A 23,427-nucleotide genomic window follows, 5' to 3' on the forward strand; every position below is an offset into this window, starting at 1 on the left:
AGTAAAAAAAAAAACTCCAGGAACATAAAGTCAAGCGAGGAATGCGAAGCGCCAGGAGTGTGTAACAGGTCCGCCCGGTCCAATGATGACACACCTGCCGGCCTGGGTGGAGCTGAGACAGGTGGACGCTCCTTAACTTGGTGGGAGACGCCGCAAGAGACAAGAAGGAGCGAGAGGAAAGAGGAGAGGAGAGAGTGAGGAGTTGGAAGAAACACAGTCGGACTAAGATTGGAACAAGCGGTCTCCCAAGATGTCGAATCCTGTAAAGATCAGCAAGTGAGTTAAACACTTTCCTCTCTCTCTCTCTCTCTCTCTCTCTCTCTCTCTCTCTCTCTGTACGTGTGTGTGTGTGTGTGTGTGTGTGTGTGTGTGTGTGTGTGTGTGTGTCAGGTTTCGTAGTGTTACGTGACTTTCCCTTTTCTCCTCTCTTTCGCTGCCTCACTCTTGTGTGTTTCTTTCTGAAGAGCTGACCTGAAATTCTGCATGCAGGCTCCTTTTTTTTGGTACCATGATCCTGTTTATGTTTGCACAGTGTTTTGTTAACCCGGTTAGTCAGCCAGTGTGCCACATGAGTCAGATGCCATATGAAAACAATACCTCTCTGACCCCTAATAGACATTATTTGTGTTAAATACAAATATCTGACTTTCATTCATTCTTAAAAAGAAAAGTAAAGAGGAGGAGCTTTAGAAAATGACATAAAATGTCTCAGTACATAGTTAGTACATTGAGTAATAATAACAATTGAGGACGAGACATAATACAGGGGGCCCCCCCAACCCTGGCAGGAAGAAGAAGAGGGGCCCAAGAAAGAAAGTATAAGAGATGAGGGGAAGAATAGATCGGGGCTCTCAAGGTCTGACAGTCTAGAGATACGTGGACCGGATTTTTGTCTGTTGCTAGGGAAACTTGGTCTCTGTGTGCCTTGTGGTCCCACAGATCTGTGCATTTAAACTCTGATGCTTGACTGATTAAATGAATGTATTTGACTTTATCTTATCGTCTTATTTGGCTCTTGCCTAGGATCAGTGTAATTCCAATTTAACGAATGCGTGGGGATATATAGGTCTTTTATTCAGAGTCAGACACATTGTCCCAAAAGGACAAACACCACTATGTTACTACCATACATGTTGAGGATACTTCATTGATTGTCTTCCTGTCACCTCACCTGACTTACCTTAACCACACCACCTTGTATCTTTGCCCAAAGGGAGTATCGCCTAAGTTTACTGACTCACTAAATTCATTTCTGGTGCCACTTGATAGGCCGGTGTTCTGACTCATTAAGCCGACATGTCAACAGTGTGCCGATTGTTGTCATTGCTATGCAGTGGAATAAGTGGTTGTTTAAATAGAGGAGTGATCAGCCATGTTTTATGAAGTTACACTTTGCAATAAATGTGTGCACGTGGAGAGAGTTTGAAATTGAGTGACCTCAACCCTGCTCCTTTCATGTTGAGTAAGCAGGGGTTTTATCTCCTTTCTGTGCAACATGTCACCTAGGGGGGGCAGATACTGTTGAACTTTAGCGCTCCTTCCCAGTCGGGCGTGCCGGGCAGCCGAAGGCTCGAGATTGTTTCTGACGGAAACAGGAATGGCTGAGGGAGTGGCAGGGCAGTGTCTCTCTGCTGCTGTAGCTCGGTTTGTCTTATCTTATATCCTATCGGCGCAGTGACACTTGAGTTTAAAGGGAAGTGAGTGAGTCAGTTAGTGAGTGTACAATGTGGTGAATAGCTCGCCTGATATACACGCTTGAGTATTCATGATTATGGCAAGAAACAGCTCTGTTTGTTTGTGACGTAGCTCTCAGCCATGAATGAAGTCACCCACATGTGGGACCTTTGCAGCAGAGATAAAAGAGATTTTAATCGTTGCTGTACTGTAGTTGTTTAAAATGGAGCAAATATTGAACTAATTATTTTTTTTTTTACTATGGATTAATCTCCTGATTGATTGATTTGTTTGGTTGGTTTGTAAAACTTCAGAAAATCGCGGGAAGCACCCATCACAATTACCCAGAGCCCAAAGTTACACCTACAGAATGCTTGCTTTTGTCCTACAAAATAGTCCAGACCTCAAAGTTATTAAAAAAATAAATAATAATAATCATTTAAATAGTTAAAGGTCCCATGACATGCTGCTTTTTGGATGCTTTTATATAGACCTTAGTGGTCCCCTAATACTGTATCTGAAGTCTCTTTTATATAGACCTTAGTGGTCCCCTAATACTGTATCTGAAGTCTCTTTTATATAGACCTTAGTGGTCCCCTAATACTGTATCTGAAGTCTCTTTTATATAGACCTTAGTGGTCCCCTAATACTGTATCTGAAGTCTCTTTTATATAGACCTTAGTGGTCCCCTAATACTGTATCTGAAGTCTCTTTTATATAGGCCTTAGTGGTCCCCTAATACTGTATCTGAAGTCTCTTTTATATAGACCTTAGTGGTCCCCTAATACTGTATCTGAAGTCTCTTTTATATAGACCTTAGTGGTCCCCTAATACTGTATCTGAAGTCTCTTTTATATAGACCTTAGTGGTCCCCTAATACTGTATCTGAAGTCTCTTTCCCGAAATTCAACCTTCGTGCAGAATTACAGCCACTAGAGCCATCACCATTTCTAGCCACTGGGGGACCATAGGCAGGCTGGGGGAACTCATATTAATGTTTAAAAACCTCATAAAGTGAAATGTCCATGCCATGGGACCTTTAAAAGGAATGGCAGCAAAACCTTACATTTTAGATGCTAGAACCAAATGGAATAACATTTTTTGAATTTTTACTTAAACAATCATCGAAATAGTTTATTTCTGTCAGTTGGATCATGGATTAATCGACTGATTGACTTCAGCTCTACTTGTTTATACTGTTAGGTAGTCTAGCATCATATTTTGTAAAGTTTTCATGTGTTTTGCATAAATCAATCAAATCAAAATCAGATTTAGAATAGGATTTGTTGCAAGTAAGTAGCCTAACACAAGGAATTTACCTCGGTGGTTGGTGCATATATATATATATATATATATATATATATATATATATATATATATATATATATTTTTTTTTTTTTTCTGAAACACTAATTTTTCACCAACTCTGCACTTGTCAGTGATTAGCTAGAACGTGGTTTGTTGTATTTTGGTGAACAGCCTGTGCCCCTAGTGTTTGTTTGACGTTTACAACCCCTGTGTTGTCTCCCGAGACCGGGCTTTTTCACGGTGTGTTCAGGGGGCAGGTAGCTAGCGGATTAAGGAGAGATGCCTACGATTGGAGACAAAAAAATGAAATCACGCTGAAACCATGCAGGAACTCATAGTGCACCTTTAAAGACACGATAACCTAAACAAATCTGTACTATAGAACTGTATGGGGGACATTATGTCCTGTTTAAACCTTGAAAAGATTTGCTACTCGGTCACTGGCTGCAACAACAAATTCAAAAAGGTGTGGGGGGCTGTCTCTGGAACACTTTCAGAATCTCAAGTCAATATAAAGAAGCGCTCTCCTGTCCCTGTTTTCACATTGGGTCGCTCTAATATCATTTTCAGTCATATAATTGAATCTGTAGTGTTTTTTTATTGACCTTTTCTCTTACCTGCTATGATTTTAATTTGGGATCACTATCAGTTACTTATTCATCTATGTATTGACTTTCTATTCTACCATTCTCTCACTTCTTGCTATTTAACCTGGCTTCCAGCACTTGTATCTTTTCTTTTAATTCTAGGACTAATGTGTCAAAGTAAAGTGATTTGAAGTATACCGGCTGTTAGAGGAGGTTGGGGGGGAGGGGGAGAGGGGAGAAGGGAGTGGACTGTAATTTCCCCTGGTATCTTTTCTACGTTATGCAGACACTGTACAATTTGTGTATTTGTTTATGAAAATGATTTGAAGGAACTGTTTAACACTAAGAAAAGAAGGCTGTATGGTTTAGTGTAAATGCTTAATATAAAACTGTAACTGTAACAAAAGCATTCAAATAAATGCAGTGAAGTAAAAAGTTCACCATTTCCTTCTTTGTAGTGGATTAGAAGTATGATGTGGCATGAAAATAATTAAATACTCAAGTAAAGTACATGTAGCTCAAATTAGTAGCTGACTAAATGTACTTAGTAACATTTCACCACTGGGAGTAATAAAAAGACTGCAGGAAGTAATCCACCCCCGGTACTCCACCTAATACGAGCCATAATGTCTGACTACAACTGTCAAAGCCCTACTGGAAATTAGTGCCGCTGTTCATTTGATAAGAGCTGAAAGGCTGCAGGAATGTCTGTCACACACAGACAACATTCCTGAGAGCCAATGGGAGGGGACGGGGGACAAAAGCGTCCCATGGGTCAGGATCTGGGTGTGTCAGAAGAAATAGTTGGCTTTCATATCACAGCGGAGTAGGAACGACAGAACAAAGAGAGCCCTAACAGGTCTGCAGAGAATAACTTACGAGTGACACGCCAGTGAAGGAATCGTGTTAGTTTGTGCTCTCGGAGGGTTTTATGTTCCCACCAGAAACGTTAACTTCAGTGGCTTTTCGTTACACGAAGAGCAAAAGAATAGAAGAAGAGTTTTTGTTGTCATTGTACATGTACAACAAAATTGGATACAGTCCTATCAGTGCAAACAACAAACTCTAAAAGTCCCTATAAAGTATATAAAAAGAGACGGAAGCTTAAAGGCTTTCGTAAAGACACAAAAACACAACATACCACACATACAAGACATTCACTGTACAATTCCTTACTAATACTCGGAGTAGCGTTAAGTACAGTTACGGCTTTTGGATAAAAACTTTGTCTAATCTGTTTGTCTGTGTTTTAATTGTTAATTAAAAGTAACACTCCGAAGTTGCTCTTTTAATACGACTTTACATTTCGACACCAGCGGTTGGAAGGAACATTTACTCAAGTACTGTAATTAAGTGCAATTTTGAGGCACTTTTATGCTACTCCATTACATTTCAGAGGGAAGTATTCTACTCGTGAATCCACATTTATTTGACAGCAATAGTTACTTTAAAGATCAAAATCATACAAACAAAACAGCTGATTAACTTCTAAAATCTGGAGCCTATATAGAGTGAACCACCCAACAGAACATAAACTTGTTGTAAGCATGAGAGTAGATTTGCTGATTTAGGTATTCAAGTACAAAAACAAGTTATTTTAATCGCAGTAACAAGAGCATATCTTACTTTTTACTATACACAAGGACATCTTACATGTTTGAGAGGGCATAAAAGGAGAAAAACCAATAGAATACATTTAGCTTAATAGAAATACATCTTGTTTCCTCATGTCTTTAAGTCATGTCAAGAAACATGAGCGATGTCATTGGTTTGGAGGATCTTGACCATCTTCTCTCTGTGTTTTTACCCAGGAGTCAGGCCACTGACCTGGCTGTGGTGATCGCTCGCATGCAGAAGAGTGCAGACCAAGTAGAGAAGAATATCCTGGCAACAGAGGAGCTGCTGTCTGTGGTAAGACTTATGACTTGAGTACATTGACACTGACTTCATTTGATATTAAAACCATTACTGGATCAGTTTGATCCAGTAGAAAGTATGCACGACACTATGTCATCTTTATGAGGGTGAAGCATGCAACAGAGTATGACCACCTGTTTTTTTTTCCATATGTTTTGCTCAATCTTTTTTTTTCTTTATTTTTATTGAACATACAGTACATTGCAGGGAGTCTTTCCCTCCATGTAAATAAAGTGGTATTAATACAAGCATTGGAAGGAAAACCACCAGAACTATTACCATGTCATTCATTAATCAGCAAGTCTGCACTTGACACTATAAATCCATTCAAAAACACCAACCCAACTTAAAAAAGGGCATTCAAAGCTTTTTTTTTAATCGGATAAGCTCAGAAGTTGGCCGGGTTTGCTCAGTGGGTAGAGCAGGCGCACGTATAGTGAGAGGCTTATGCCTCAACGCAGAGGTCCATGGTTTAAGTCCGACTTGTGACGCTTTCCTGCATGTCTTTCCCTCTCTTTCTCACCTAGCTGTCCTGTCAATTAAAGGCGGAAAAGCCCAAAAAATAATCTTTAAAAAAAAGATAAACTCAGCAGAAACATGTGATTGTCAAAGCAGGGATGTTTTTTTTTGTTTGTTTTTTTAAACTCCTAGAGATAAAAAAGTTTGACTCTGACAAGCACACCGTTCTTTTTTTTCCCACCTGAAGGACACCGAGCGTGATGAGAAGAAACAGCCCCTGATCCACCAGAAGGAGAACACAGACAGCCTGATGCAGGCTGAGGAGCTGCTGAAGAATCTCTTCATGGACGTGGACAAGGCCAAGAGGCTGAAGCACCCGCAGGCCCTCGAGATAGAGAACGAGTGAGTTTATTCTGTGTCACGGACACGCAAACCCAGTGATGCATGCCGACAGACACACCTTAAACTCACTGTGTGCATACCATCGAAACATGAATGCCACAAAGCTTCATTTCCACATTCCGTCTTACTGCTCCCCATCCCTCTACTTACCCATGACTGAAACACTTGTGTGTCTGCTTCCTCCTTTTTCAGTGTGAAAAACCTCCACGATCGCTGGGTGAAGGACTGTGCCATCTACAGGGAACTGTATTCCCAGGGGCTAACTTTGGATCCGAAGCAAAAGATCGACTGGGGCCCTCTGCTGGATGAAAAACTGGTCAGTTAAAGTCTACTTTGGTTTCAGTAGCTTAACATCTTCATGGTTATTAGGTGTCCCAGGTTGAACAATGTTCTGCTTCGTAATGCTGTGATTTACAGAACCAGCTAAAGGCAGCTGCATATGGCCCCACCCTGTCTGACGTAGAGAAGCAGATTGCAGCACATAACATTCTGCACCAGCAAATCGAGGCCTACAAAGCCCAGCTGGAGCCCAGCACCACCGCCTCACAGGTAACAGCACCAAACACACATAACACCCACGCTGCAGAAGTGGTGGAACGTGACTAAGTACATATACTCAAGTACTGTACTTTCTTTCCACTTTCTACTTCTACTCAGGTGGTACATTTCAGAGGGAAATATTGTACTTTTTACTCCACTACATTCATCTGTTACAGCTTTAGTTATTTTACAAATTAAGATTTTAGCACACAAAACACATGTAGTTTAGAAAATACAATTTCCACTTTCTAAAATGTGAGAATGTTTCTGCATTGAGTTCTTCTACTTTTAATACTTTAAGTACATTTTCCTGATGATACTTACATACTTTTACTGTACTAACATTTTCAATGCAGGCCTTTAACTTGTAACAGGGTATTTTACAGTGTGATATTAGTACTTTTACTTAAGTAAAGGATCTGAATACTTCTTCCACCACTGCTCTGCGGGATGAATTATTCACCTGTTCCTTCTTCGTCTTTGTCCGCAGGAGCAGTACGCCGCCATCAAAGAGAAATATGCAAAACTTTATGTGAGTTTTTTTTTTTTTTTTTGTTGCACTTGCTGACTCTGAAAAGGCTTCGATGTGTGACTTGTGTTGTTTGAAGGCATTGATTTAAGTTCAGAGGGATGTGCATACGTAATGTGTGCATCTTGCATGTGTGTTCTGCAGGAAGCCTCCCAACAGAGACGCAACCACCTGGCCTCTCTGTACGAGTACTTGCACAGCTGCAATAAGGAGCTGGTGTACCTGTCAGGCCAGCAGGAGAGGATCCTCCAGAGAGACTGGAGTGATCGCATGGTCGACCCCTCAGGCGTCAGCATGGAGTATGAGGTGAGGGGACAGCGTGTGTCTTCGTGTTGTCATTATCGACTCATTTTTAAAGGGTAACTTTGGTATTTTTCAACCTGGACCCTATTTTACCAAGTGACTGATGGGGGAAAAACAGTCTTCGAAATCGGTCCAGAATCAAGCAAGACCGCTGCAAGTCGGCAGCAGCGAAACAAGCAGCGATGTAACGTAAATGGGCAATTGCGCACCTTCAATTTACATCCACAAAAAGTGCTGTTTTGCCACTGACAGGCTCAGATTATTATCCCGAGTACCTGACAACATCATGGAAAGGATCGCTACAGAGGTAGACATTTTTGTTAAAAAGTAAGATCCTGGCCACCTGGGTAGCTCACCTGGTAGAGCGCGCGCCCATATATAGAGGTTTACTCCTCGAAGCAGCGGCCATTGGTTTGACTCCGACCTGCGGCCCTTTGCTGCATGTCATTCCCCTCCCTCTCTCTCTCTCTCTCTCTCCCTCCCCCTTCATGTCTTCAGCTGTCCTATACAAATAAAGGCCTAAAATGCCCAAAAATGAATCTTAAAAAAGAAGAGTAGTTTAATCATTGTAAAACACACTTCCTACAAAGTCAACAGACACAAAATTGAACTACCAAAAGCCGTCTTGGCTCGTCTTTCCACTGTTCCAACAATCACCACTCTGGTTGGGTTGAAATATCTTAATTCACCCATTGTGGAAATATGCTGGCTCTATACATGCTAAAAGTCTTGTTTATTTAAATGGAGTCTGGTGGGTTTGGCGATAGTGATTTCTTGGCTGTTTCATGTTAAACAAAAAAGGATCTTACTCTTTAACAAAAAGGCCCATCTCCGTATGAATCCTTTCCTTAATGTTGTTAATTGCAGCCCAGTTTGCGGCTGCCGGTTACAGTGTTCTCGCTCCGTACTGGACCAGTTTGTAAAGATGTTTGTTCACATTAGTCACTTAGACACCAGCGCATGGGAAAATAGGGTCCAGTTTGAAAAATACCAAAATCCCCCTTTAATTTCCCGGTTTTATTGTGCCATCTTGTGATCAATGGGAGGTGCAGGGCGGAGATATTTTGGAGAGAAGAATATTAAAACTTTGTTTATCAGCTTGCCTTCGAGCATAATCCTCTAAGAGCAGGTTGCGACCCAACTGGTGTAACCAGTACGGTAGTAACTGCTTAGCTGCTGGGGCAATTTGAATACTGTACTTGAAACACTACGTCATTTTCACTCTATGTTGTTTCTTCTTATATACAGAAATTCAAAAACAGCGGACTGATAGCACATGAGAGTGAGGTCAACAAGCTGCAGCTGGAAGGCACTCGTCTTGTTGAAATGAAACAACCTGGCAGCTCAACAGTGAAGGTACATCTGTCTGCTATCTCCCACATTAGAAACATATCTCTGTGATAACTGTGATGAATCATCATAGTTCCTGACACAGTGGCATGTGGAATAAACTGAATGGATGAAATTGACTTTAATTGAATTGAGTGTGTTTCTTGTCAGGCACACAGAGATGCTGTGCAGTCTGAGTGGCAAGCGTTTCTCAACTTGTGTCTGGCGCAGGAAAAACACCTGAACAACATCGAAGACTACAAGAAGGTAGCGATCTTCTGACCGTACACCACTGTGACTGACTGTGATAGTATTCCTTCTTCTCAATGGACCGGTTCACTACAACTTGTTTTTTTTTCTCCAATGCAGTTCCAGCTGGATGCAGAGACGTTGTCCGAGTCCCTGGAGAGGCTCAATTCCTCTATGGACCCAAAGTCGGTGGCCAAGAAGAGCAACCCTCAGGTCCTGATGGCGCTGGAGGTACAACTGGGTTTCCTATGTCATGGTCTCTAAGCAGCTAACGAACGTCTTGAAGAGCAGCAAAGTTATTCGCCGCACGTAAAGAATAAGACAAATTTATCAAGAGTCATACTTACAGCTAAGTGTAGGAGGAACCTGTAAAAGCAACTCTCAAGTGATCATGTGATTAATTACAGGCATACTCACTCAACACATTTTACTTAGGAATGTGCTATTCTGCAAACCACGCTTTATTTTAACTTCTCAAGTAGCAATTAACATTCAAGATAAGGTTAAAACAGTCTCATATATGTATGATGTTTAAAAAGGGAACAATAAATAAGAACAAAATATTGATAGAATAATAGTTTGTTCCATGTTGGCAAGTGCAGTCAATGAAGATGTGTGGAAAGTGATTGCAAACAATATCAATGTCGGCTTTACTTGTGTTGTTTGCACCCCTGATGAATAGAACAATAAGGTGTATTTAAATCAAATGGGGTTTAATAATAATAGTAATTTTTTACTGTTTGCAGATCAAACTGGCTTTAAATCTGCTTTAACCTGCTCAGCACAATCAGTTCTGTCTCTAATCGTTTAGAATTAAAGAAATGCTACATTTTGGGTTAAAGCACATTATACTTGTGTGTTCGTGTTGCTTCTGTTTTAATTCAACATTATATAATAATTATAATAATTCAAAGGGAGATGAACCAGCAATAAAGAGGAATGAGCAGCGCCTGGCGGCCCTCAAGGAGCTCAGCAGCGACGTGGTGCCTCTGCGGTTACGGCGGGTCCCGCCCACCAAACCCACCTCCGCAGTGTCTCTGTGTGACTGGGCCGATGAAGAGGTAGGTTGTGATCAGACGTTTACAGGATTTGATATGAAAACATGTCAGAACCTGGCTCTCCGGTCACGACAAATATTTGAGAGATGCACCAATTGAAAGGATCAAAGAAACTCATTCAATTAAAGCGTTAGTGCGTAACATTTTGATATGAATGAACGTCCGTTGCATTCAAGCCGTTGCCAAATGAGTTGCTCCAAAGCTAATTACGACTATCAGCTCCACACAACTCTCTCTGTATCTCTCAGTATGGCTATGTTTAGAAATTTTTGTCGTCCGGTGACTTTCGCGCACAGAAACTTGAGTGAACATAAGAGTCCATCATGGCTTTTTAATCCTCCGTGTCCTCCTTGGCTACTAGCAACTGCATGGAGGAGGGGTGGGGGTGATATGCGATTTCGGAAGGCTTGTATCATGTGGATGCAACAACAGTGGTGTTGTCATTACTTAGAATTCCTCATGGGGGCGACAGAAACTACGCACTATAGCTTTAACTAAAGTGATTAAATTGCAAAGCATAACAAAGTAATAGGGATGTACCGATGCATCGTGAATCGGTTAAAAATGGACAAAATGTGTAAAGATTACAACCGGTTGAGATAAAAAAATATTTTTTAAGCGTCCCAGGGCGTAATCTACTTTAGATTTCGCTTGTTTGACTTCAGACATCACTACGTGATCTTAGTTTATTTATTTGAAGACATTTTTTTCTATTTATTTAGTTATTTTGATGTGGGATTTGTTTAGAAAATCTGATTCATAATTTTTTATTAAATGTTTTTATTATTTAAGATAAAATACAATTTCAGGTGCACTTTTGATAACAGGACACATTTGTTGTTTTGCACAGTTTATAGAAATAAAGGAATGTTTTTCAGTCATAAGTCTGCAGCTCATTCTGTCAAATCTCGAGAAAATCGTTTCGTGAATTGTATCGAATCGTGAGTTGAGTGTATCGTTACATCCCTAGAAACTAGAGAAAAAAAAAAATCCAGAATTTTGATTTCAGCCAACAGGTGGTTTGCTTTGCTGAAAAAAAAAAGATTATTTCTGTTATCATCTTTACTTTATCATCTTCTCTGGTTCAGAACACAGTCAGGCGTGGCGAGGCACTAACGCTAAAGTCCAACTCTGATAATATGAACTGGGAGCTTCAGACGAGCGGTGGGAAGACCAGAACCCTCCCTGGGGCATGTTTCATGGTCCCTCCACCTGATGCTGAGGCGCTGGAGAAAGTAAACAGGTACAGAGTGCAAACTCACCACCTACAGTATGTTTTCCTTGCGTTGTTTAGTTATGTGATTACAACAAACGGAGACAAATTGGGCTGCAACTAAGGACTATATTCATTGTTTAATCTGTCAAATATTTTAACGATTACATAATTTGTTTTTTTGGTCTATGAAAAGTCAGAAAATAGTGAAAGATGTTGATCAGTGTTTTCCTAAGCCCAAAATGAAATCCTCAAATGTCTTGTTTTGTTCACTTCAATCCAAGGATATTCAGTTTACTGTCATATAGATGATATGTGCCACATTTGAGGTGATATGTTCACTTTTTCATAAAAGCATGGAAATTGATACACTTGTACAGTTTGGGGTGCTGAACATTTTCAGAAAGGGAGCCATCGCAATCCATTTTACTTTTCCGCCATAACCGAATGATGTGTTTTGCATCATATCTCCTGAACCAAACACAGAATAGGTGATGTTTGCCCCTATGTTTTGATGGTCAAGGATTACAGTGATACCAAATACAACACGATGAACTGTACCTTGTGAACATCCTTTTCGCATATAATCTGGACTAATAGAGCAGTGAAGAAACTAGAAAATATTCACATGTAAGAAGCTGGAATCAGAGAATTTTTCACTCAAACTGATTAATCAACTATCAAAATAGTTTGCGATTTAATTTAATAGCTGACAATTAATCGATTCATCTTTGCGACTAGTGACAAAGCCGATGATGTGTAATAATGAAACATTGGGTGTCTATGTGACTGTGTGTGTTCAGTCTGGAGAGAGCGCTGACGGACTTGAAGACCCGTAGATCTGCACTAATGGCCTCCCTGAAGAACCCCATTATGGAGGTTGACCGCCCTCAGAAGGCAGGTGAGAAGAAAGACATCTGAACAGGGCGCCCTTATTTTGTTTTCTCTGGCTATAAGACCACAGGAGAGTCTTTGATGGAAGATCTGGGCCTATCTAACTTTTAATTGTAGAGTTGTTGTCTTTGCTCCTCCTCAGCCACTGTTCAAAGCGCTCCAGAGGATCCCAGAGCTGCGGAGCTCGCCAGTAAATTGGACAAGATCAACGAAGCCCTGGAGCGGAGCGAAAAAGAAATCCTGAGTCGACTCAGAGCGCCGCTAGACAACCGCAACCCCACACAGGACCTGACAAACAGGCTGCAAGAGCACGAGGTGAACATGAGCAACATAACGCTTTAAAAATATAGGTTGCAGTTTCACTATCTTATTTGTCTGCCCAATTTTGGCTCCCTTTGTTTGGCCCGCCATGGCGTTTGACATGCTCATGCTTATTCTCCTCTTATTTATTTTAAAAGGGCTGTAAAATCCTAACCTTAATAACTTTGAAACATACATTTTGTGTAGCTATAAAATACTTAATCTGAGTTTTACAGCAATGTAAAGCACAGTGCTGTGAAACTTCCCTATTAAATTACGTACATAAATTTTATCCCACTATGGCCACGCCAAGACCCGCCCTTCAATAGCATTTATTGGCCAGGCATCCATGAGAACGCAAGGTAACGTAACCACATTATATCCCCTGACCAATCGGCTATCCTAACTTTAACCACTCGAGGTGAAATGCCTAACCCCAACCAATCGAGCTGCTTCGTAGGGCGGGTCTTGGCGTGGCCATAGTGGGATTCGTAATTTTGCCTCCCGCTCTCCCTCACGTGCTGTGAGCCGCGCTTACGTCACTGGCTTTGAGTTTGCCAGTCAAGATGGCTTGATCAAGGCAGTGGTACATTACATTAATCTTCTCACAAAGTAGTGTAATACTATGATTTACTGTAGCTTGGTTTTATTGCTATTTTACATTTATAGTTTGGTTTTTTGTCACATTAAATCACTTCTTTTTTTTTGTCATTTACAATATCTCTTACTAAAAGGCAGGTAAAGGGTATTCAATATAGACTCTATCTACCTACACAAATATACTATGAACTGTGCTTATCTTTTACCTGTTAAAATCTATTATTGCTCTGTATTTTTTCTCATTCGCCCACAATATAACTCTCAATGGCAGACACGAGTTCTCACACCTATTAGGGAATTATATCTATACATTCAGTAGTGAACATGTCAGCTGGAACCTAATGTTAAAAGACTTTTGAAAAACAAAGACAGGCTTGATGTCTCCAATTGATATTGCAAGTGATAAATTAATTTAATACAAGGTCTTTTTGGGCACCTCTGCCCAACATGTCTATCTTGTTGTGATCAGTAACACCTTGTGACTTTGCCCTCCAGAAATCTGCTCAGACTGTGAGAAAGCTGGAGTCAGAGAAGTCAGCAGTCCAGAGAGAGATGGAGCCTATTCTGGCCAAGAAACCCCTGGGACCCAGCGCCTCTACACTGCCCCTCAAACTCACCACTGCCAACAACAAGATTAATGACCTCAACGCCCTCATCGATCTTTATAATAAAAAGTAGGACATTTTTCTTTAACTGATTTTTAATATAGGCAAGTAGCATGTTTTTTAAAGTTCTTTTTCATAATTACCTTCTGTGGTTCTCTCAACCAGAGCTACAGCTTCCATGTTCCTGGAGAAGCAGAAACAGACTGTGGAAGGCATTGTCTCTGGATTTGAGGAGAAACTCGCTAAAGATGGCGTCATTCTTGATCAACCCAAAGTCCTCCTGAGTCGCAACCAGCAGCTGCAGGTGTTGTACTTTATAATGCAATCAAAACAAGTCAAAAACTCTATTCGCACAGAACTTATTATTACCTGGGGACAGCTAGTAAATCGTCTGTGATCTTAATCCCGTGCGATGTCAGTAATTCGTCAAGTAAAGAATCCACTGCAAATTACCTAGCATATTTCAACAAACACAGTGGGTGTGTGATAAAATAAGTCCAGTTCGGATTAGCATCTCTATGATTCAGGCTTGTATTGGCGTCGTTGGCAATTATAAATGAAAGTTTTGTCAGAGCCTTGACATACTGTATGTGGGGGATAATGTCAGTAAATTTGCCTTCACTTACAAAAAACAGACATTGTAAAGATTTTACAATTTCAGGATAGGCTTATATAAGCGGATAAAGCAAAAGATCCAAACCCGCTGTGTTTTTTCTCCTTGTGCCAAGCAGGTTTTGCGTCAGGATGTCACCTCAAAGAAGGATGAGTTGACTAAATTAGGCAGAGACTTGGACCTGACAAGGCAGTCATGCGGCTCATTGCAGCAGAGCTTCAATGAATACTGTCCTGACATCCGCCGCCAGGAGAACGAGGTGAAACAGCTGAAGAACCGTTACACGGCTGTCAATAATCAGCTTCAGGAAAGGTGTGTGAAACAGCATTGTTGTAACTGTATGTGTGTTTTTTGTTTATTACATCCCAACAAATGTGTTTTTATTTAAAGAACAGCAATTATACTACTTTTCTGATATTAGTTTTTGATTCAGGACTCCAATAGAGCAGCCTGCCTGATTCACCGCACAATAAACTATGTAGATAGTTGGGAAACTCTTACCTTCATCTGTGCACTTTCTGCAGCTCCTCTGAAAGCTTAGTTTTGGTTCCTCCTCTCCCTTGACCCCCCTTTAAATTTAAAATGTTTAGGGCCCTATCGCGCTGATGTGACTGAGCCCGACCCAAACCCAAACATCATTTATAAATATCTGTCCAAACCCGGCACGATATCCATCCTCTCGGTTCGGGTATCCATCCTCTAGACTATACATCATTATAACAACATTTATAGGTCAGAAAAGATGAAAAAGCATATTATGTGCTATTTCTATAGTGATGAGAAATGTTTTTTATATTTTGCTTTAGGGCTTGTCTCATACAGGAAGGAACCAGTAAAAACCAAGATTTCCAGAATGCTGTTCAGTCGCTGGATTTCTTCTTGGTCAATTTGCCCAATAATACGATCAAACCTACTGATGATGTGGCGCAGATGAAAACCAAGCAGAACTCTCAGAAGGTGAATGCAAGTATTTCTTTACACGCATTAACCTGTCTCCAGCTTCTATATGCAAACTAACTCAAGTCTGTGCGGTTTTGGGATTACATTTCTTGTTTTAGAGAGTAGTGGAGGACATCAAGAAGAAATCGGGTGATTTAGATCGAGTCAAGTATCTTTCCCGTGATCTGCAAAGCGTTTTGAATGTGAGTTCAGAAAATATGATTATTCTCATTTACAGTTGATTAGGTATGCACTTCCAGTTAGTAATCCTTCAATGTTGAAATATATTTCCTTTCAGGAGTATGACAGTAAGTCAAACACTTACCGTAGCAGTCTGAATGATGACGATAACGATGATGACAACGGCAATGATGATGAACCAATCCTTAAGATACGTAAAACTTCTACTATGGCTCAGGCCGTACAGAGAAAGGTACATCTATTATAGAAATCCGCCTAAAGACAACCAAGAACTCACAACAATTATCTTCCTTTTCTGTAAAAGTTTCGCTGTAGTCTTCAATCTCTAAACTCATTTTGCCCTCTGCTTCTACTACAGGAGAAAGATCTACTGAACCTTTTCTCCCAGGTGTCTGCGGAAAATGACCTGCTACTCAGACAGTTGGAGACGGCGAGGAACATCAAGGCCAGGGTACGATATTATGGAATCAAAATAACCCACCCAACACCCAAGTAATAGTAGAATCATTCCAATCATTTCCTGCTTCAAAATTACCATCTCCTTTATCCTTTTCTTCATGTGCAGAATGAAGAGCAAGTTAGTCAGGTGGTGGTCAACCAGCAGCTGCAGCAACAGAGCCAGAAGAAAGACCTGGAGGAGAGTGGTAGTCTGAAAAAGGAATTAAATGAGGAGGTTGACAGGCGCTTACATGCTGAAAAAGACCTGGAAACATACCGTAAGAGGTTTGTGTCTTTGAAGAGTAGGAGAGGAGTAGAGAGGTTGGAGGAGAAAGAGGTGGTGCAATACTACCGTGACCCTAAACTTGAGGCGGATATAGTGTCCCTGAAAAGTCGGATACAAGATGAAGCATTAAAGAAGTCAAGAACCCTTTCAGAGATAGAAATTATAAATGAGAAGATTATCACAGTAGAAACACAGCTGACCAAAATTGAACCAAAACTGGTGACCAAGCTACTGTATGAATACGAGAGAGACCCGCAGCTTGACAAAGAAGCCGTCAAGATGAGAGATGAGATGCAGAGGATACGACTGGAGCTCCAAACGAGAGATACTGAGTCAGTTCATGTGAAAACTGAGCTCACGGTTCTGTCTCAGCAGAAACCAAAAATCAGGGAGACGGTTGTTAAGAAAGAGGTAGTGAGGCTTGAAAAGGATCCAGAGATGCTGAAAGCTGTTCTCACGTTCCAGAATGATATCACCCAGGAGGAATCCCAATTCAAGTTGCTCAACGATCGAATTTTTAGCACAAGGAGCCAGATAAACACGCTGGAGAGGGTCATTCCCACCATCCAACCCAAGATAGTCACCAAGGTGGTGAAGCAAGTACAGCAAGATCCAGAAGTGCTGGAAGAGTCAAAGAAACTACGAATTGCCTTGGAGGAGGAGAAAGATGAGAATGTTATCTTGATGAAGGACCTGACCACCTTACAGCTACGTTATGGTGAGGTGGACAAGCTCAAGTCTAAAGTCGAAGTCAAGGAGATTATCAATGAGATCTACAGAGTTGATCCTGACACAGAAGTCGAGCTGGTACGTCTGAGGAAAGAGCTGCAGGATACCAGCCGTAACAGTGCAGACCTGGAGAAAGAAATCAAGACAATTATAACGACTCTGACTACTCTGCGCACTCAGAAACCCAAAGTGGAGTACAAGGAGGTGACCCAAGAGATCATCAAAGAAGAGAAAAGCCCCGAGGTCACCAGAGAATTGCAAAGGCTGAACAACCAAGTCTCCCGTCTGCTAGTCAACTATGACACCACCCTGGAGCTGCTCACCCACCTACGTAAAGAAAGAGACGAGCTGAAAGCTGAAAAATCCAAAGTGGAGACCAAGCTAGTTACTAAAGAGCTGATCAAATATGAGAACGATCCTCTTCTTGAGAAAGAGGCGGACAGACTTCGGAGGAACGTAAGAGAAGAGATTCAACAACGCCGCAGTGTGGAGGAGGTTCTCTACGACCTGCAGAACCAATACATTCTCCTGGAAAGGCAGAAGCCAGAGGAAAAGATTGTCATGCAGGAAGTGGTGCGTCTTCAGAGGGACCCCACGCAGGTTCTGGAGCATGAGAAGTTGAACAAGAGCCTGGACGATGAAATGAAAACCCGCAGAAAGATTGAAATGGAGGTCCGACAGCTCAGAGCCCTGATCCAAGACAAAGAGAATACCTTGGCTCAGGCGGACGATCGTCAGAGGAAGATTCAAGTAGAGTCAGAGCTCAGGCAGATCAAATCGCGCATTATTGAACTGGAAAACACTCCACCACCTGTTGAGGAGAAGATTGTCATCGAGGAGATCCTGAAAGTGGAGAGGGACCCTAAGCTGGAAAAACTTACTGATGGTATACGTGTCGACTTGGAGACTGAGGGCACCAATATTGGCCGTCTACAGAGAGAAATCCGCAACCTACAGCTCAGGTTGGAGATTCTGCAAAAGGAGAAGTCAATTGAGAAGGTGGTTTACAGAGAAGTTGTTCGTGTAGAGAAAGACCCGGCAGTGGAGGCTGAAAGGGAGCATCTAAGAGAGCTCGTGACGCAGGAGAGAAATCTCCGACGTAACCAGGAGGAAAAGGTTCAGAACATCCACATCAGAATGACTCACATGCAGACAACGAAGTCTGTGTCTTCTCAGGAGGGGACCACTCTCGTCGCCAACAGAGATGCTCTGCAGAGAGAGAAGGAGGATAATCTCCGACAGCTCAAAATGCTAGAGTCTCAAAGACAGGAAATCAGCATAACCTTCCAGCAAAAGTCCAAGCAGATGAGTGAGATGACCCAGATTGTACGACAGAGAAGTCTTAAGACATCCTCTGAAATACAACGGCTGGAGAGAGAAATCCTCAACGAAAAAGACAAAATACACGAGAGGAATACACTCATCATGGAGCTGCAGAATAACGTCAAGAAAGAGGACCATTCTGAAACTCACACCAGGGAGACAAATCTTTCCACCAAGATCACCATCCTGGACCCAGAAACCGGTAGAGACATGTCTCCCTATGATGCCTACGTGCAGGGAATAATTGATCGCAACCACTACATTAAACTATCGGAGTTGGAATGCGACTGGGAGGAAATCACTTCAACCGGTCCAGACGGGGACACAACAATCCTGCAGGATCGCAAAAGTGGCAAACAGTTCTCTGTCAAGGATGCTCTGAAGAATGGTCGCTTGACCCAGTATGACGTGACACGCTACAAGGAAGGGAAAATGTCCATTTCTGAGTTTGCCCTCATGGTTGTAGGGGAAACCAAAAAGCCCTTTGTTCCTCCAATAACAGTTCCAAGATCACCCACCAAACCCTTCCCAAGCTCTCCCTTGAACTCCATGCCGCCCTCCATGAGGTCTTCATACCCCAGCCTCAACACTCACTACAGTGGCAACTTGGACAGCTACACTGCCGGCAGTTTGACCAACCTCAATGCTGGCAGTTTGACCAACCTCGGTGCTGGCAGTTTGACCAACCTCGGTGCTGGCAGTTTGACCAGCCGCAGTGCTGGCAGTTTGAGCAACCTCAGTGCTTCAGTAGGTGATGAGCATTTCCCCATCTCTGGTATTTTAGACACCACCACTGAGAGTCGCATGTCTGTACGAAGTGCCCTGACCCGCAAACTAATTGACGCCGACACAGCTCTGAAGCTGCTGGAGGCACAAGCAGCATCTGGGGGAATCGTCGATCTCAGCAAAAAGGACAAACTCTCTGTCCACAAGGCAGCTGAACGCGGCCTCATTGACTCAAACGACATGTACAAGCTTTTGAATGCCCAGAAGGCCTTTACTGGTGTTGAGGACCCTGTGACCAAAGACCGTCTCGCAGTGGGACAGGCTGCGATGAAAGGGTATATTCATCAAGAAAATGCCAGGAGGTACATGGAGGCGCAGTACCTGACCGGTGGGTTTGTGAATCCCGCTAAAGCAGGCCGCCTCACTATCAAAGAAGCTCTCGCCAGTAATATTATTGACAGCACAACAGCCGATCAGCTGAAAGATGAGGCCTCCCACACAAAAGAGCTAGTAGACCCCATCACTAAAGAGAAGATATCGTACAAGCAGGCGATGGATCGGTGTAAGAGAGACATCAGCACGGGGCTCCTGCTGCTTCCTGCAGCCTCCACTGATGCTGCAAATGCCCCATCGTACTCAAACTATCGTTTCAGCGCCTCTAGAGTCTAGAGGTGGAGTTTAAGATGTTTTATTTGGCGCAGCCACTGGTGCTAAAGGGTGTGTGATAACGCTAACTAACTAATCCACGTAAAGATAAAAATTTAATATTTGTAAACTTTTCAAAAACACTGGGGGGGGGAAACTACATTTTTGGTGAAACTGTAAGTGTGGATCTGCTTTTTTCAGTACTATTTTTGGGCCTACTGTTAAAATGAGGGTAATGTTTGTTTTATATGGTCAATTTTACAGTTTTTTCAGCACTCTCAAGCTAAATCCTTCCTAAGTGCCTATTAAATTCCACAAGCCTCACATTCATTTTTCTGTCTTTTTATTTAAAATACCAACAACTGAATCATTAGAATGTATGTGTGTTAAGAAATTTAAGTTCAGAAACTAGACAAACCTTGGGGTGTAACAATGTTGACGATCATATGAAGGCCTTCATTCTGACCTCTGCTTTTTTAGCCATGTAAACAGCAATTATGCTTTGTTTTTAGTGCTAATTAGCAAGCGTTATAATGCTAATGCTAAACTAAAATGTTGAAATTGGTAAACGATTTACCTGCTAAAATGCAGCATGTTAGCATGCTAATGTTAGCATTTAGCTCAAGCACTGCTGTGCTTAAGTAGAGCCTCACAGAGCTGCTCGCATGTCTAGACTCTTAGTCTTGCTAATAATATTATGTGAGGGATATACAATTTATCATGACACGTCATCGCATTTCCAGAAACAACTCGCTTTACTGTATCTAAAAAGCTGTATTTAATATACACTTGTCGTGAACCCCGGTGAGTCATGCTTGGAAATAAAGGATTAAGGTTACAGATTACAAGAAATGTAAACAAAGGTCTAAAATCCATTTTTCCCGGAGTAATCCAAGGATTATAAGGTGATAGTGGTCATCAGACCCCACAGTGGAGGTTACAGTAAATGGTGTTGATGTGGGAATATGTGGCCTCTCAACTGGGATGTCTGCCTGACAGATTATCTGGTGACTGGAAGGATTTTGTGGGATTACTGCACATGGGCCTGTCTGAAGGTTGAAGTGGCTCCACTCTGCAATGGGGGGGGGGGGGGGGGGTTGAAGGATGTTCCCTGATGGGTGTGTCATCTCACTAAAAGTAAACATGATGCTGTATTGACAAAACCTGTGTGGCCTCATACTGTCTTTATATTTTTCTTCCTTTCTTGTTGGAGGCTGGAATCAAGTTCTGGATTATTTTTCTCTAGTTTCTAGGGACCTAAACTCGCTTTTCGATACAATTCACGATTTTAAGTTCACGGTATGATTTTTCACGCCGTTTTTTTAACAGAATGAGCTGCAGACAAATGATTGGAAATATTTCCTTTATGTATAAAAACTGTATATACAAACACCGATGTGTCCTCTTATCAAAAGTGACACTACAATTGTTTTTATATAAAATAACAAAAAAAAAATAATTACATTTTTAAAACAAATCACACATCAAAAGAACTCAATAAATAGAAAAAAAAATCTTCAAATAAATGAACTAAGAACACTTGGTGACATCTGATGTCAAACAAGTGAAATCAAAAGTAGGTTGCGCCCTAGAAAGTTTTAAAATTGCATCGCGATTAGTTTCATTTTTCATCCCATCCGGTAATCTTAACAAATTTATATCCATTTTTAACCAACTCACAATGCATCGTTACATCCCTACTAGCTTCTACCAATAGCATTATAATCAAAGTGCGTGTGTGATGACTGCCTTCCTCATTAAAAGCATGTTAAATAGCCCAGAATACGTCAGCATATATACAGTACGTGGAAAAACAAATGGCACATTAGTGTTGACTGGACCATTGCCTGAGTGATGGTAATTGGCAGCTTCTCCATTATTATTGTCATAATACTAGACTGCAGTGCTGATGGTTTAAACTCTGACAATGAGCATTTGCTCGTCTCTCTTATTCACTCTGTCCATAAATGAGGATGACGAAGCCCTCTGTATGCCTGCCCTGCAATCATGCCAGCACCAAATCAACTAAAGCACTCTGCTTCAGTGTTTCCTCCTCATACGACAATGTCAGCAGCAGTGACAGTTTTCACTGAAAGAAAAAAAAAGCTTTAGTATTGGTGTTGGAAATTGATCTTCGATACAGATATACATAAAAGCACATAAGAACAAAAAGTCTGAGTTATTAGCATCTTCATCCATACATTTTCTGAAATTCATACACTCAAATGCATTTACTAAAAGTATCTTTCTCGTCATTGGTTGAAACCCTCTGCCCAAGGAAATGAACTCCGATGAAGCTCAGATTTGCCCGACAGCCAACTGTGCAATGGTGCCAGCTGACAGCATCAGCTTGTAAACCAATGACGCTGCAAGCCATCTTATTTTTGCAGATTTCTCTTTTATTTATTGCCAAAATCAACCTCCACAAAATCCACTTAACCAGTGAGATTTACTCAACCTCAACTAGTTCAGATTCCTGAGATTCCTGCATAAAACCGAGATTTTCTGATGACATGTTAACTTGTCATCAGTGCTAAAATCAATCAGATCAATATCCTGCCCTGGGATTCTTGTAGGACAGTGGATTTTTGGTTGTGATACTTCAAGATACAACCCTGGTGGCTTCTCTAGTCATACTATAGTATGTCGAAAATAAGTAATAGAGTATGTCGAAAGAAATCATAAAAACAACATAGTATATTATGTCCCAGAAAGGCACAGTATAGTATGTCGAAAAAAATCATAAAAAAGTCAAGGTATAGTACGTTAAAAAAAGTCATACAAAAGGCATATTTCGGAGCCCCCCTGAGGTCAGCTGATAAAAAAACATCTGGGATCAATTCTCTAGAGTGAAATGTTATTAAATCACAAATGACGCATCTTTCCTAACGTAGTAAGGTTAACAACGAGCTACAAACTCATTTCCATCAAAGCGAGCCGTCCTCCGACCTGGAAATAACATTATTGTCAAAAAAGTCATAAAAATGTCTAAAAAAGTCATATAGTATGTCAAAAAAGTCATAAAAACTCATAGTATAGTATGTTGAAATAAATCATAGTATAGTATGTTGAAAAAAGTCATAACATCACATGTCATTTAGCTCAGTGTCTAAGAAAAGCTGAGCCCCCCCCTGAAACCGAAGTTGTGGTAACTCTCGAGATAGAGCCTTACTTTCTTTTTTGATACAGAGGAGTTATCAGCACTGTTACGTTTCTCCGCCATGTTTCATTCATAAAATAGTGATGCCGTGGTGGCAGGACTGGGACTACCTGGGTTCAAACCCTGTACCTTCTTGCTGTGAAGCCACAGAGCTAACTGCTGGGCCACCATGCTGCATTGTTATGAAAAGTCATAAAAAAGTCATAGTTTGTCGAAAAAAGTCATATTATAGTATGTTGAAAAAAGTCATTGTACAGCATGTTGAAAAAAGTCATAGTATATTATGTCGAAAAAAGTCATATTATAGTATTTTGAAAAAAGTCATAAAAAAGTCATAGTATAGCATGTCGAAAAAAGGTCATATAGTTTGTTGAAAAAAAGTCATAAAAAAGTCATAGTA

At 41.2% G+C, this 23,427-nt stretch overlaps 1 protein-coding gene across 1 annotated transcript; it reads left to right on the plus strand.

Moving 5' to 3' along the window:
• The first annotated feature begins 44 nt into the window (after positions 1–44).
• Positions 45–20,283, plus strand: evplb (envoplakin b). Its single transcript, XM_028599096.1, has 22 exons — positions 45–276; positions 5,381–5,480; positions 6,193–6,347; positions 6,540–6,663; positions 6,765–6,896; positions 7,378–7,419; positions 7,561–7,722; positions 8,968–9,075; positions 9,220–9,315; positions 9,418–9,528; positions 10,212–10,358; positions 11,444–11,598; positions 12,372–12,469; positions 12,605–12,777; positions 13,858–14,036; positions 14,133–14,271; positions 14,699–14,892; positions 15,387–15,537; positions 15,639–15,722; positions 15,818–15,952; positions 16,079–16,171; positions 16,286–20,283. The coding sequence occupies exons 1-22, from the start codon at positions 251–253 to the stop codon at positions 19,889–19,891; spliced, it is 6,210 nt and encodes a 2,069-aa protein (XP_028454897.1). The 5' UTR covers positions 45–250; the 3' UTR covers positions 19,892–20,283.
• The last annotated feature ends 3,144 nt before the right edge of the window (positions 20,284–23,427 follow it).

The sequence above is a fragment of the Perca flavescens genome, chromosome 15 (genome assembly GCF_004354835.1).
Source record: "Perca flavescens isolate YP-PL-M2 chromosome 15, PFLA_1.0, whole genome shotgun sequence".
Classification (NCBI taxonomy): domain Eukaryota; kingdom Metazoa; phylum Chordata; class Actinopteri; order Perciformes; family Percidae; genus Perca; species Perca flavescens.

What these genes read in the sequence shown, in the direction of transcription:
- evplb (XM_028599096.1), top strand. Translation starts at nt 251, where the DNA reads ATGTCGAATCCTGTAAAGATCAGCAA. An exon ending in GCCCTCGAGATAGAGAACGA is followed by an intron (nt 6,348 to 6,539) that starts GTGAGTTTATTC and finishes CTCCTTTTTCAG; the next exon opens with TGTGAAAAACCTCCACGATC. An exon ending in GTGACTGGGCCGATGAAGAG is followed by an intron (nt 10,359 to 11,443) that starts GTAGGTTGTGAT and finishes TCTCTGGTTCAG; the next exon opens with AACACAGTCAGGCGTGGCGA.